Raw genomic sequence first — 14509 nt, forward strand, 5'->3', positions numbered from 1 at the left:
CTGAAGCCAGTGCTCTGGAGGACTAGACTAAAAATGGGCTTGCCACACTTGGGCTTCAAAGACGGGTTTCTGACACTGTATGGTAAATGCTACATAATAAATAAAAAGAACAGAGGAAAAGACCCTACTTGAGTGGCCCATGAGTACACGTCATTAAGCAGAAGAGAAAGGAAAGCAGTGGCAGTAGCCACACGAGGACTCTGCAATTCTAATGGAGCCAAGGCACTGCTGGCTCAGCAGGTAGGAGGCTGCACTCAGGAGTTGTGTGACCTGATTTTTGCCTAATCATTCAGCCCAAACTGGCACTTCCACAAAAGTTTACCAAGAACATTTGTCACAATTGATTTCTAAGCAGATGTTGGAATTTTTCACGGATGAGCCCAAAATTCATTCCAAAAACAAATTCATCTTTTTTGAGGAACTGTGTGAGTATGTTCAAATGTTCTTGGGCTAAATATAGAAAATGAAAACCAACAGCTTGGTAACTCTCTAAATGGTGGGATTTATTCATGGAGATCACTTGAATAATAATTTTAAGAGTAGTTTGGAAACACAATCAAGTTACACAAATGATCTTGCAAGGAGAATGACAATAAATTCATAAGGTAAGATTATTTAGTTTTGTGACCTTCACTCTTGGCTGTGTAACCTAATTTCCAAAAACAGGCCCAAGTAGTATCTAGTATCTCTCTGAATTAAATTTCTGATGCATAGCTTTATGGTTATTAATTATTTCTTGGTCATTTGATACATATTTTAATGTAACTTTCTGTAAATCTATAGCTTCTTTAAATGTGAATTTTCCGATTGAAAAAATCTTTCTGTATTTTACCCTCCATTCCAAGACCCTAGATAGGGTTAATACATTTGAAAAATGGAAATACATACACACATTTCTACTGATTTGGTGAGGATTTTAGACTGAGTCCTTTGTCTGCCTTGTCCTTTAAAGTCTCTTGCACATAGATACATGTTAATGATTGAATGGTTGAATGTTTCAGGAGAAAAATAACAGACAGTACCTGAGATATTTGGATGATAAGGATGATAAGGATCTATCAGCTTTTCTTTTGGCCTTTGTGGCATATATCTATCTGCTTACTACAGATTTCTTCACTTTTATATGAAAACAGCTCAGCTCCTCTCCTCTGCATTTCCTCTGTCCTTCAGATCCTCATGTCAGAGCCTGGGAAGCTGCTGCAAAAAGTCAAAGTTTGGCTCCAGGAGTACTGGAATGTTACTGACCTCATAGCTATCCTCCTGTTCTCTGTTGGGATGGTTCTCCGTCTTCAAGACCTGCCTCTCCGGAGCGACGGCCGCGTCATCTACTGCGTCAACATCATCTACTGGTACATCCGGCTGCTGGACATCTTCGGCGTCAACAAGTACCTGGGGCCCTACGTCATGATGATTGGGAAAATGGTAACAGCACTGGGTGAACCTCTTCTCTTTGGCAGCATGTTTTTGGCTCAGTGTCCTTACCCAGTGGCATTGCTGCAGATCCACCCATATGATTTTTACATTAGTGTTTCCATGTAGGCTAGAAATCAGTGCTTTACTGAATCAAAACCTCCAGAATCGAGGATTGGTATTTTCCTCTTCTGTTAGATGATGTATCATTTTTCTCTCTCTGACATCACTCTTCAACAGCAGAGCCACCCTACACCCCTGTGTGCCTCACTTGCAGAAAGTGCAAAGGAGATTTGGTGATTATAAAGGAAGGTGGTTTGTTAAGGTAAAGAAAAAATTGTTCAGGTGTGTAGTACCTTGAGACTCTCAAATGTGTTGTGATAGTCATGGTGTGTTCAAAACTATAATGGTTATGGTTAAGACTGACCCTTCTACAGTTTGATCCACATTCACATGGTCTTCCATCATTGAAGTTCAGGTGTGTCCTGGTGACATGAGAAATCCATTGGCATAAGTGCAACCTCTGTGCCCTGGCCACATCAATCATACACACCATAGCAGGAATATTAACAGCTTTTGTAATAGTAAATGCACAAGTAATCAAAAGACATTTGCTTCCACATGCTTGACTTTTGACTTTTCAATTTTCATGTTTCCATTGAAGTGTTGCAATTAAGCAGCATTTTGCTTGTTTCAGTTAAAGAAAATGTCTGGATTTACAGATGCACATGCACACATCCCTGATATTTGGATACCTGCGTATGTAGCTGATATATGTGTACATATTTCACATACAGTATCCAGCTTTTCTTGTGTAAATCATGTCTGTTTCATGCATTTTGAGGTTTAAGATTAGGGATTTTCTATATAGATTAAAGCTGCTTGAAGCTCACTTTAAGTAAAAAAAGTAAAATTAATATTAACTCGTTTAGATGAAATACTGCTATCTGTTTGGTATGGGACAATAATCAGCAAGTCCAAACAGGCTGTCTGTTGTATTTATCTCACAATGGTCCTTAAAGAAAAGCTTCATCCATCCTCACCATCATAAGAAAAGGGGACATGTATGAGTGCATGGACTACAGGATCTCCTTGGTATTACATTAGTCACAACAGGCTCAGTGAGCAGGTATAAAATTGAAGTGCAAAATATACTTCCACTTACACACCCTATCCAACAGGGAACCATTGTCTTATCCCCTCAATTTACCAGCTTTCTACTGCAAGCCCACAGTGCTGGGTTTGACAAAGAAAAAAGAGCTTAGTGGAAAAAAAGCCGGAGAGAGAGATTGAGGGAAAACATGAAAGTGATAGTTGAGTTGTTATGTCCTGGAAACGGGATTTTGAAGTACCCTTCCTCCGAGAAAGCATAAGGGAGGTTGACATGAAGTTTTGCAGAGCTCCAGAGTGAAAATACTCAGGAGGAATACAGATCAAAGAGAAAACACTTCTTTAGAAGGTTTCTTTCCTGCCACATTTGGACTCTCTGCCAGTGGATCTGGTGGTCACCAGGGCTTACACAATACAAAGTGTATAAAACTTCTGAAAAAACAGCTACCCCTCTACTCGGCTTTATTTTTCACAGATACATGCACTTAAAGTTTCAGAACTATGGTGCTAACACAGGCAGAGTGAGCAAAAGTTCAATAATAGAGGGCCCATGTGCAACAAACTTCTAGTAGTCAGTGTTACAGGTGGCTGATAGGAACCCAACTCCCCCAGCAGTACAAAGAGTGGTTCATTTTTTTGCTATGTCAGGCAGAAAGGAAGTAATTGAAATTAATAGCATTTTCATTCCTTTGTCACTCACATGTGTACAACAAATCAAACCTCACTCTACTTTCTGTGGAAAACAAATGCAGGAAAATCTCTAACCTCTGTGTGCTCAGTATCTACATTAGAGGGTGTTGAATTTAGCAGCCAAATTGTTCTGAAGCTCTAGGCAGCTGTTAAAGGAGGCAAATTCTTCTATTTTGTGCCTTCCAGTTGCTTGGTTTTCATCATTTGTCCAACTTTCCTTGCACTTTCAGCCACTCTGGCACATCCCCTTTGCCTACACATGCAATACACAATCAGTTTGAGTTACTCAGATCAGCCTCTCACATCTATTTTCTCACCAGCTTACTCTCTTGTGCAACACACGCACTCCCTGGGAGCTGCACCTGCTGACTCTAGGCTGCTCCATGGGCTCTCTTGTGTATTTTTGTTTAAATCATGTGTCTCTCTACCTCCTTGCATTCTTCCAAATGGTGTTAAGTTCAGTTCAGCTCTGTGAAGGACATAAAGTTGGTTATACATATTTCTACAAAGTAAGTACATCACAACTACTGAGGTCCTCAACAGACCATATTTAATGCCTGAGACCTTTTCTTGAGCTTCTATTGTAAGTTTTAGACACAGGAGGAAAATGATGGCTTTTTCTATCTTTCCAGTGTTGAGTAGCTTTCTCTTCACCTTCCTCTACACTGCAGTCAACGAAATACCCATAATAAGTTTTACTTGTGGCCACTCTGAACAAACATGCAAGGGAAATTAAGCAAGAAGCAGGAATGGGCTTGAGTGTTTTAAAAGCAATAGGTTAAAGCAAAAATGAAGATACAAGGAGGAAACTGAATGCCCGAGCTTATTATTATCTACTGATTTCAGTAACAGAATATGCTTCTGTTTTTCTGATTTCTGCACAGTGATAGATCTAATTTCCTTTAGGAAATTTCTGGAATTAAACTGAATTACATGACTGTGGAATGTCAATAGAGTCAGAGGTATATCAGTTCCTTTAATGTCTGGAAATATCTGCATTTTTTAGCATTTCTGCAAATACAAAGTTGAAATACAGTCAATTCTTTATGAAATTGTGCCCCAAAATATTGTGTTTTAACACTTTTTTAAACAGATAACTGATGAGTTCTTTAGATTGCCTTGCTAAAACACCAATTGTAATTTGACATCACAGGCCAAAGAACCTGATACAATGCTCATTAAAGTCAGTGGAAATCTGTCCATATATTTTATTTTACTTCAGACAAGTTACTGAGAGTTTAGAAGATACCCAACTGAAGAAGGAGAAAAGTAATGTGGATCTTGAATGGGGAACAGCACTAAAAATTTTATTTCTTGCAACATAAGGTCACACCCGTGTGACTCCTGATCAAAAATATTTGGAGCATTTCATACATTGTCTTAAATTGCCTCAAAATACTGATTTTGTTTATTTGTTTGCATGACATTTTTAAATAGTTATTACATTACATCATATCAAGTTATATATTGCCATCTGAAACAAAGTTTGATCAGACCAGAAAGGAGGAATCAGGTTTCACCTCTAGGTTTGTTCCCTGAAAGCAGTGAGAACTAAATGTCATTATTCAACTTTCCCATTTCAGGATGCTTTCTGAAGTACAATGATCTGGAATTTCTCTTCTTAAAGGAATTTTTTTTTAGAGATTAATGCCCTGAGTTAAAGAGGAATGTTGATGGTTGACTTCACTGGTTTTTAATTATTTAAAGCATTTCTTTTCCTCTCTCATGTCCCCAAGGTTATTTTCTTTCTTTCCTGCTATTTTATGAACCTCAAGACTTTTGTTTTCCCCTGCTTGTTTTTCACTTGTCCTTGGTTCCTTCTTTCCATCTTGCTGATTCTCTCTCATCTGACCCCTGCTCCGCTGGTGCCTTTCTCCTAGATCCTCTCTCTCAACACACGAGCATACCTTTTTCTCTTTGCTCCCCTGTAAACCTCTTTTCTCTGGTACATACTTCCCCAGTGTTGCTTTTACCTCAGGTTGCTTTAAAATTGAAGAACCCTTGCAGCAGTACCAGCTCCATGTGCTACAAGCAGGTCCCTCTTGCAGCAGCCCCTGCCACGAGCAGCCCTGCCCTCGGGCTGCAGCCAGTGCCCCATGCAGCCACAAGGCACCAGCTGAGGTGCAGGGTGGGTTCACGCCTCTCTTGAAGAGAGGGCTGAATTCAGCTGAGCCAGAAAATGCAGAGACTGAAGGGAATAAAACTCATAAGGTTTAGAGGATTCTCGACTTGAGTTTTGCCTAGAGACAAAAGTTATGTCCAGAACTGTGAAAAACAGCTCAGTTGTAACAATTATGAAGACCTGGCAAGTCTGTAAGTTTTAAAGGGATCTTACCAGGGACTTTACACAACTCCCATTTTTTTCACATTCACTTTGGGTAATCTCTGTTGTACCTGCCTGATGCCCATTGTTCTGCTCCCTTGAGGGCCTTTTCTAGAATAGTGCTTCTTCTAATCTTCAGATCTATTCAGCACCTTGTAGGATTGCTGTCCCACATACTTCAGGAACATTTTGAATGGGTGGGCACTGTTTGCAAACACTAGTTAATCTTGGGCATATGCGAATGAGGCCCTCAACAGTGGAGAAGAGCAGAGTTCACTGTCTGTTATCTGATTTTTTTTTTAATGTGGCATTTGTCAGACTCCCCCACCAAGTGGATTTTTATCCCAGCCAGTATCACAGCTTTCCTTTCTCACTGGTTACCACCATGGTGTCCCTTATGTTGCAGAAACAGGCTGTTCTGCCACCCATTCCTCCGTATGTTAGCTGCAGCTCCCTTTGCTCTGAGATAATGACTACCAGTGAATAAAATTATCCATGTCAGTCCTTTTGCTTAGGTACAGTTGCCACGTGGTGCCTATAAACATCATCTCATGACCCTTGCCCAGACCCGGCTGCTGATTCCACTGAACCCATATATTCTTGTTGAGGCAACTGGTGTGACCAGATGGTACTCTGTATTTTCAAGCCTATTCATAACATTTGAATTGTTCTTGGAAGTCACACTGGGTAACACCAAGGACACAATAATACCACTTCACTTCTTTGAAAAATAATATTTTTTTATGTGTAAATGAGAACGGCTTTTCAAAATTTGTTTCTGGAAATTCTGTTTCTAAGATTCACAGACTTTTTTTTTTTTTTGCAGTTCACGATAATAGGAATATGGACAAAAAGTTCCTCTAATTGTTGTCTTTTCTCTCTCTTTTTCTCTCCTTTTTCCTGTCATTACATTCAGATGATAGACATGATGTACTTTGTCATCATCATGTTGGTGGTTCTGATGAGCTTTGGTGTGGCAAGACAGGCAATTCTCTTCCCCAATGAGGAGCCTTCGTGGAAGCTGGCGAAAAACATTTTTTACATGCCTTACTGGATGATCTATGGGGAAGTGTTTGCAGACCAGATAGACCGTAAGCAAGTTTATGATTCTCATACTCCAAAGTCAGGTATCCAACTTTGATCAGATGATGTCCTATTAGATCATGTGTGTTTGCTCAATAAATGGCTCTGGATAGAGGAACTTCTCCAACACAGAGAATGGTTGCAAAAGTATTTTTTCAGCTAGTATTGGGGTGTCAGTTTCCGAACATGCTTCTGGCATCACTTTGCAATCATTTAACTGGAAATTGTTTAACTGCTAAATTATCGTGCATGTAGAGAAGGTTATAAATGTGTCCTTTTTACCAGCTTGGTGGCAAGAATCCCCTTCCAGGTATCCAACATGAATTTGGTGGTGTACCTGGGACACAAAAGGTCACTTATTTTTTCTCAATACTTGGTTTATTTTTAGACCTAAATACTTTTTGTCTAACTGCATATTGATGATTATGTCTAACAATTAGGGGTTAGACCTTTCAGCTCCTGTATTTGATAGGGATCTAATCTGATGAGTTTTCTTTTCTCTGTTACCTTTTCAGTACCACATTTAAGCTAAACCCTGTGATGCAATTCTTTGGGTCTAATAACTAGATTCATTTTTAGAATATTGCTGCATTTTTTTAGAAAGCAAGACTGTGCTCAGACCAAGGCAAACAGGAAAAGAGACAGTATTAAATATATTATCTCCTCAGGATTCATCAGATAGGTGATCAGGAAAATGCTGGTTTTCTGTTTAGATTAAATCTTGGGGTCCCACTCATTGCATTACCACCAAATGAGAGATCTGGTCATGAGAAATGATGCAGTAGATGACCAAACTAAGAATCACAAACAATGTCATCTTTTGCAACTACTGTCATGTAACTGATGTTCATCATTCCTACTTAACTACATTTAAGTCTTGGAAGGATTTGGAAGTCAGTACCTTTTCCAGGGGTAGATGGCTTCCATTAAAGCTCTGCTTAGGATATTTCATTTTATTCTATGTACCATCTTAGGAAAGGACATTATTTTCAAAATTTATTTGCTGTTTGTTCAGTAGTGAGAAAATTTGAATGAAAAAAAAATTTCCTGATCTGATTAAAAGTAGTAAATGTATCTATATCACAAATAATGCCTCCAGTTGAATATAGTTTCAGTATCCCATGGTAGATGTTGCAGCAGTTTCATGTTGACTTCTTCTTCCTGGCTAGCACAGTATCATTATTCTGGATAGAGATGAAACCTCCTTTTTATCTTTGCTTTCCTACTTGGTTTTCAGAGGCAGCATGGCATGCAAGGAAGTAAGCAAATACCTATAATCACAAAATTTCTCACTATGTTTTCACTTTTTACCCAATTCCCTCATTTTTATCTTTTACCCTATACTTTTATTTTTAAAAATTCATTAATTCCAAAGGCATAATAGTTAGGGATATAAAACTTTGTCTTGCTCTGAAGGGATATTTTAGAGCACTAAAGATTTGTACCATTAAAACAATACTTCCTTCTACAAGCAGAATAATGTCTGTCCCTCTATAAGTGGCCATTTATTGATATTGTACTGAGTAACTACCATAGTGCAACAAACATGGCAATTGGCTGAATAAAGTGTTCTTGTTGGTTTTTTTAAATGAAGGGCTGATTACAGTTTAGAACCCATAAATTTTAGAATCTGAAGGGTGTTTAGTATGAAAACAGGGTGGCAGACTGCACACCCTTGCACGAGGATTTGTGTTATTTAGATGCACAACATTTAAATAATGCAAAAAGATGCAGAGTAATTATTTCTGAAGCTTAGGGAAAGCAAAATTCCTGGTGGCCTAAACTCCAGCTTTACATATAGACATATTGTTTTTCTACCTGTGTCATGGAAATTTGAAGTTACAGCAAAAGTGATGATGTCAAAATGAAAAGCAAAACCTACTTCCTCCTTCCTGAGAGGCAGATGCCACTCTTCCAGCACAAGTTATGTACAGTATGTCATGTCTGTCTGATGCTCAATTGTCTCAAAATGTTATCTGTGGAATAGACTGGCAGCACAAGCAATAGCTGGTGATGTGGTTACACAATCAAAATGACCCAATGGACACCCAGAAGGTTTTACTAGTATACTCACATTTTTTCACTATTTAAACATTTGTGTTATTTATATTTTCCATGTTGTTCTAAGCTAAATCAGCCACTGTGCTCATGTTAAAGTGCTACAGTGTTTGTACTTTCTCAAATAAGATAAGCATGTTCTAAAATTGTTATGCTAGATCTAAATTCCAATTTATCTTCATGATTTAGAGCACATTCTTTTTTTAATCAGTATTATTTTAACAAAAAAAAAAAGGGTTGCTTTGTGATTTTGTTTATATCTTGGTGTTTAATATTGCTACATTATTAGCAATCTTGGGTTTCAGTAAAAGTGCTGATCATGACAATCATGTTTATTTGAACCACTTTCCTGGAAATTAATCCTGGTATCTGAGAAATGTACAAAAAAGCAGGCTACTCTAACATCTCTTATGTACTTTTTTAAAGAAAAATCAGTTTTATCTATTTAATTAGTTATTTTTATTTTATTTGTGAAGCATGCCATTAAGGCCGGCCAGATACAATGTCTGAGTCCATCTCATCAGCTGGCAGCCTTTTCATCCAGTGGGTCTACTGTGATTTTTATTTCAACACACTGCTAAATGTCTTGCTCTAAAACAGTGCATATTTACATTTTTTACCCATTGTTTCTGTATTCATATCATTTTTTTAAGGAAAAACACGTAAGCTGGAGTATGTGTTAATGTCCTGTTGGTATGTGATCTCATCTTCAACTCAAAAGTGAGGACAGATTATATCCTCACTTCTGGGATTATGAACACATTATTCAGTGGTGGTGTTTATTATCAGTGATGTCTGTAACTGCTACAAACCTACAAATTTCTGACTAAGAATCAGTTGTAAAGTGGAGTGGAAGAGAGTAAATCTTTTAGATCTGTGTTCAAATTTTCAGGTTAAGTCAACAAAACCAGCAAAACCACTCTCTAAGTAGTTCCTCTCAGACAGGCAGTTCATCATAATATGACCACTAAAAAATCTAAAAGGCTTGTCATATTAAACAGGTGCTCCATATGAAAAGATGTAGAACTGGAATGGTAGGCTTCAGTGATTCTTGCATGAAGAGAGTGTGAGAAGTGAGAACCACTGAATGTGCCTAAAACATGCTCAGGGAGGAGCCACAGACAGTAGCACATGGAAGAGTGACTGCTGCTAGCAATGGGGACATCCTGGGCTCCTGGTGCCCTGTCAGTCCCAGCTACCCACCAAGTCTCCACAGCCCAGCCCCACATGGCTTGGGGAATGGGGAACTAGAAAAGACAGACTTTACTATCACAGTGCAATCATAATGGTCTTCCTCTAGGTGTTTGAGCAGGAAATGAGTAGAATTTGATCTATAAACAAAGGAGGTGCAATTACAATTAATTCGACCATATTTTCCCCACAACTGTATGCAGATGTTCAGGACATTCTATGTAGCTGATCTGGCACAGACAGAAGGTTTCACATACCATGTTTTCTACTCAGGAAGTTTTAGCAATTTCATGAAACAGTCTTTGGAAGTATGTAAAGATCAAGGAATAGTCAAGCTACTATAGTATACTATAATAGTCAAGCTACTTCATGGAAAACGAACCAGTCCAAGTGAAACATCAATCATGACTGAAACCAACTTGAGCTATTGAGTTTTGACTCAGGCCTAGAAAACTCCAATTACCAACTACTGGGGTTCAGATAAAGGCTTAGACCTTAGAATTGAAAGCAGGCAGTAAGCTAATCAAATTTATAAATTATTTAAAGGTCGGAAAATTAAAAATTAATATATTTCAGGAAAGGAATAATAATAAGAGCTTGATAAATTGAAAAAAAATAGACTGATATCAATTATGTAGTTGAGTAAAGATATATTATTATCCACTGATAGCTGGGGGAGGAAGGAGAATCTGAATCAGGGAGCTGGTGATGGCATATGCAACTGTCTCACTTGGAGGCTGTCTTTTCTAATCCATCTGTGACTTGTGCTGCCCAATGGGATCCATGGGGCAGCAGCCAGCCATGTAACTGGCCTGTCCAGAAGTGTATTTCCCACAAACACTGTAAAATCTCTCCCTCAGTTCACCACACGTTGGTACTTGTGCTGACAGTTTTATCTAGGAACATTCGCAGGACAGTTCTCACCTATGAAGAACTTTTTTTCACCTGACAAAACTACCTGCCCTTCCAGAATACTATGGATACAAAAGGATATAAGAAATACTGAAGTGGAAATGTGAGTTTGTTGGTAAAAATCATGTAGATAGAGGACATAAATGCCAGCTTGGGAAATGGCAGTTATCTGTAGAAAATGAACATCAGAGCTCACATTTTCCTGTATTCAGAAGGCCAAGCAACTGAACCTGCTGTTAGTCAACATGGCTTCTGGGAAGGTTTTCAGGTTTTCCTGGTGTCTCACAGGTTGGATTTCCATCTGGATTTTCTTACCAGCTGACAGTACTTCACGTGCCATCTGGAATCTGAAGATCAGTCTGAATTGTGTTTATTTCTTGTGTCTATTTCTGTTTTGGAAAAACCTACCTAGTTTAAGAGGAAAAGATGGGACCTCTTTCTCTTTCAATTGTATTACAGGAATATCAAGTAACCAGAATGCAATAGTTTCAGAAGATGAGAGACTCTCATACACAGGTTTTAACTATTCGATGATCTTCAGAGTAAACTATAATTACTACAAAAAACTTTTAAATTTCTTTAAATTTCTTAATCTTTTAGATCTGTTTAAGTTTTATAATTCTTGAAAATTTCTTAGTGCAAATGAAAATTACATACTAAACTCTTTATGACATTATAGGCTGCATGTTTTTCAATAGGAGCTTCCTACTTGGCCTGTCATTTGCATGGACAATTCTGGAATTAGAACAAACAGAACAGAAAGCTCTGTACAAAACAGAATAAATCATACCTTTGGTAATACTTTTAATGTTGTTAGACAAAGGTAGTGGATAAGATTTTTGCACAGACTACAAACAATTTTGAAAGTCACTCTGGGCTGGATTGCAGCAGTATTCCCATATCTAGCACTCCTGATGTTGCAGTTCAAGTTCTATTTGGTTGGCTATTTTTAATGGGGTGAGGAGTAGAGTAGAGGAGGAAGAAAGCACTAGAGTGAACAAGAAAAATACAGGGATTTACTATAAATTATTATTAAAATACCAGCAGATTGAAGAGACCCTTCAAAGTCATGTTTAATGTGGCCTGGGTCAAGAAACAACATGGTCAGAATGCTGTAGTTAAAGAAACCTTCTTGAAGTAAGGAGGCACTGTTCAACTCCCTGGATATTTCTACTGATGAACAGAGTAATTCTGTGAAATTTGGAGTTTGCAGATTTTAGTATTCTCTCCATCACTGAAGAAGAGAACAACTTCAGGAAGGCCACTTAATATTTTTGGTGGGGGGGCAATGGGTTTCAATATTTACCAGCCTGGTAAGCTGATAAGACTGCTTAGACATTTTGTTCAGAAATTATAAAATACTTTCACATCTTTTGGGTTCATTGTGGGTCAAAATTGGAAGGTGCCTACATACTCATAAATAGGATGATGAAGGTGCATTAAAAATAACCAGACTTGAATATTTTAAAAAATTTGGTTTTGTTATTTGGTTGCACTTATTTGTTTCCACTTTATTTATAATTGTGAACACAGGAAAGCATCCCTCAGTTTATTGTGATTTCAAACAAATCAGTTTGTATTGTAAAAGTGGTATCCATTTTTATAGGAGAAGTTTTCATCAAAGGCAAAAAGCTATTCAGTGGCAGAGCTGTTCAATTTTGCCATTTGGTCTTTTAATTATTTCCCACACCTGCTCTGGAAGGGTGCAGCTGGGGGAAGAGTCATGATGCAGAAACTCACCAGCATCCTTTGCCAAGCCCTCCACCCAACACACATTAAATGTGAACAGTGTCCTTGTCATGACAGTAATTACAGCAGAAAAATTCTTCTGAGCTCTGCCTCCACGATGGGCCTGAAACCCACAGAAGCTTGAATTACTTTTGGGTTTTTTGCAACTATTCCCTGGACAGGAAAGAGGAAGTGTTAGGTATGCAGCAAGAAAGTCCCAGCAGGAAACTGTAAATGGGAGTCAGGATGGAAAAATAAGCATGGAAAGAGATTGTGAAAAAGGAAGCGAGGGATGCAAAAAGTATGTACATCTACAGGTGTCAAGAGGCAATGTTTGAAAGCTTTGTAAAGTTAATTCATATAATTTAAATTAAAACTCCAACCATTTACAGTTTTCTAAAGCCTAAGTTCAGGACATAGTGTCTGAACTTTATTCAGTGGCCTGAGGGTATCAGAGCTGTTGGCTTTTTCAGTTACCTGAGATTTGTATATCATTATGCTACCAGAATTTGCTTCCTCAGTAAAGCATTTTGCTAGAATTAAGTGTTCTGTGGTTTGTGTTAGAGCAAGGCTATAATGTAAAACAGATGAGTCAAGTTTGCATACATGTTAATATTTTTGAAATATATTACTTTGAAATATATTACAATCTATTAATGCACATATTACAAAAATTACTTCATTTCTCCAAAAATAATTAATATTTTTGAATTATGTCATACATGAAGGGCGGAACAAATTCCTCAGGGGTGAAGCAGAGTGCACACGTTTAATTAACCATGGAGAAAAAAATCTTTGAAAATAAATGTTATAGTTTAAATATGAAAGAAGATGTTCAATGACATGCCATGGAACACAGACTTCTGCATTTTTGAGCACACATCATATGTTTTCTCCTGCAGCTGGAGATGTGAACATTAAGTGGTGGCTTAGCTCTCCATTAGTAAGGCAAGAAATGAGTATTCCCATGCACCCACAACAAAATATGCAAAAGAGAAAAACTTCTGCAAAGCTTCAGGACAAGCTGAACCACAATGGGTATATAGAATAGACTGTGGGAACATGTCTGCAAAAGAAATCTAATTTGGCCATCACTGAGTGGCACAAACCAATAGAGATTACCCACTTGTAAGCAAGTAGAGCTGGAGAAATATTTCTTGTCTTCTTAACTGTTTTTTTTTCTAGATTAAATTCTATGTTTTTTAGGGCAAAAAAAAAAGGATAATAGAATTGGAACCAGAGTTGGAGCTGAGTTTTTGATCTCATTTATCTAAGGTTTGAAAAATGCTTTTCAAAATTTTTCTCATTACTTGGAAAGATTATTTGTTCTGTTTTCAGCACAAAAAAGGACAACAGGTTTCAGATACTGTGATTGTTCTATCACTGGTGAAATCACAATGGGTTTTGGTACTTTGTTGTATTGGACTTTGTACCTCTGACTCAGTATATGAGCAAGTTAATGTTTCCACACAAATAGAGACGTAAGTTTCACATTGAGTGCTGATAGCAAGAGGATTTGAATGGTGCAGTTTCTGCTGGGTGAAGGCCAAGAGCAGAGAGCCCCACACTCTCAGCACTTCACTGATGGTATTTTGAATGTCTAAATGAAACCAGTGTTTGGACTAGTGTGGAAATAGCCCTGCCTTAAAATGATTTGCAAAGTGATGTTTACTGAGAAATGAAGAATTGCATAGTCTCAGCCTGCTCCAGTAATAAAATGTGGTTTTGCAAACAGGAAGGACTGGTAGCACCACGTGCCCAAATATAATGGAGCTGCTGATAAAAAGGAGGGCTACGCGTATTTGACTCTGGGATTTCTTTTTCAGTGAGTTGAATATTTTTGGAGAGGTCATGTAGTCTTGTGTCACATATGGCTACAATAGTTCTGTGTGTAATAGGCTACTATTTATGTGTAGTGCCCAAAACAAGGTACCAAAATCACACGTAATGTAATATGATGGCCAGTACAGACATCCACAAGTGAATGTCAAGCTCAGTGAACCA

General features: G+C 38.0%; 1 protein-coding gene across 9 annotated transcripts in view; it reads left to right on the forward strand.

Annotated features, from left to right (window-relative positions):
- TRPM3 (transient receptor potential cation channel subfamily M member 3) overlaps positions 1-14509 on the forward strand; it is a 411073-nt gene that overhangs the window by 376969 nt on the left and 19595 nt on the right. For all 9 annotated transcript variants that reach the window (XM_077171883.1, XM_077171878.1, XM_077171882.1 and 6 more), the window contains 2 exons: positions 1171-1422; positions 6450-6624. In XM_077171883.1, coding sequence (XP_077027998.1) covers positions 1171-1422; positions 6450-6624 — 427 coding nt within the window. The remainder of the gene's footprint in view (positions 1-1170; positions 1423-6449; positions 6625-14509) is intronic.

The sequence above is a fragment of the Agelaius phoeniceus genome, chromosome Z (genome assembly GCF_051311805.1).
Source record: "Agelaius phoeniceus isolate bAgePho1 chromosome Z, bAgePho1.hap1, whole genome shotgun sequence".
NCBI classification, from domain to species: domain Eukaryota; kingdom Metazoa; phylum Chordata; class Aves; order Passeriformes; family Icteridae; genus Agelaius; species Agelaius phoeniceus.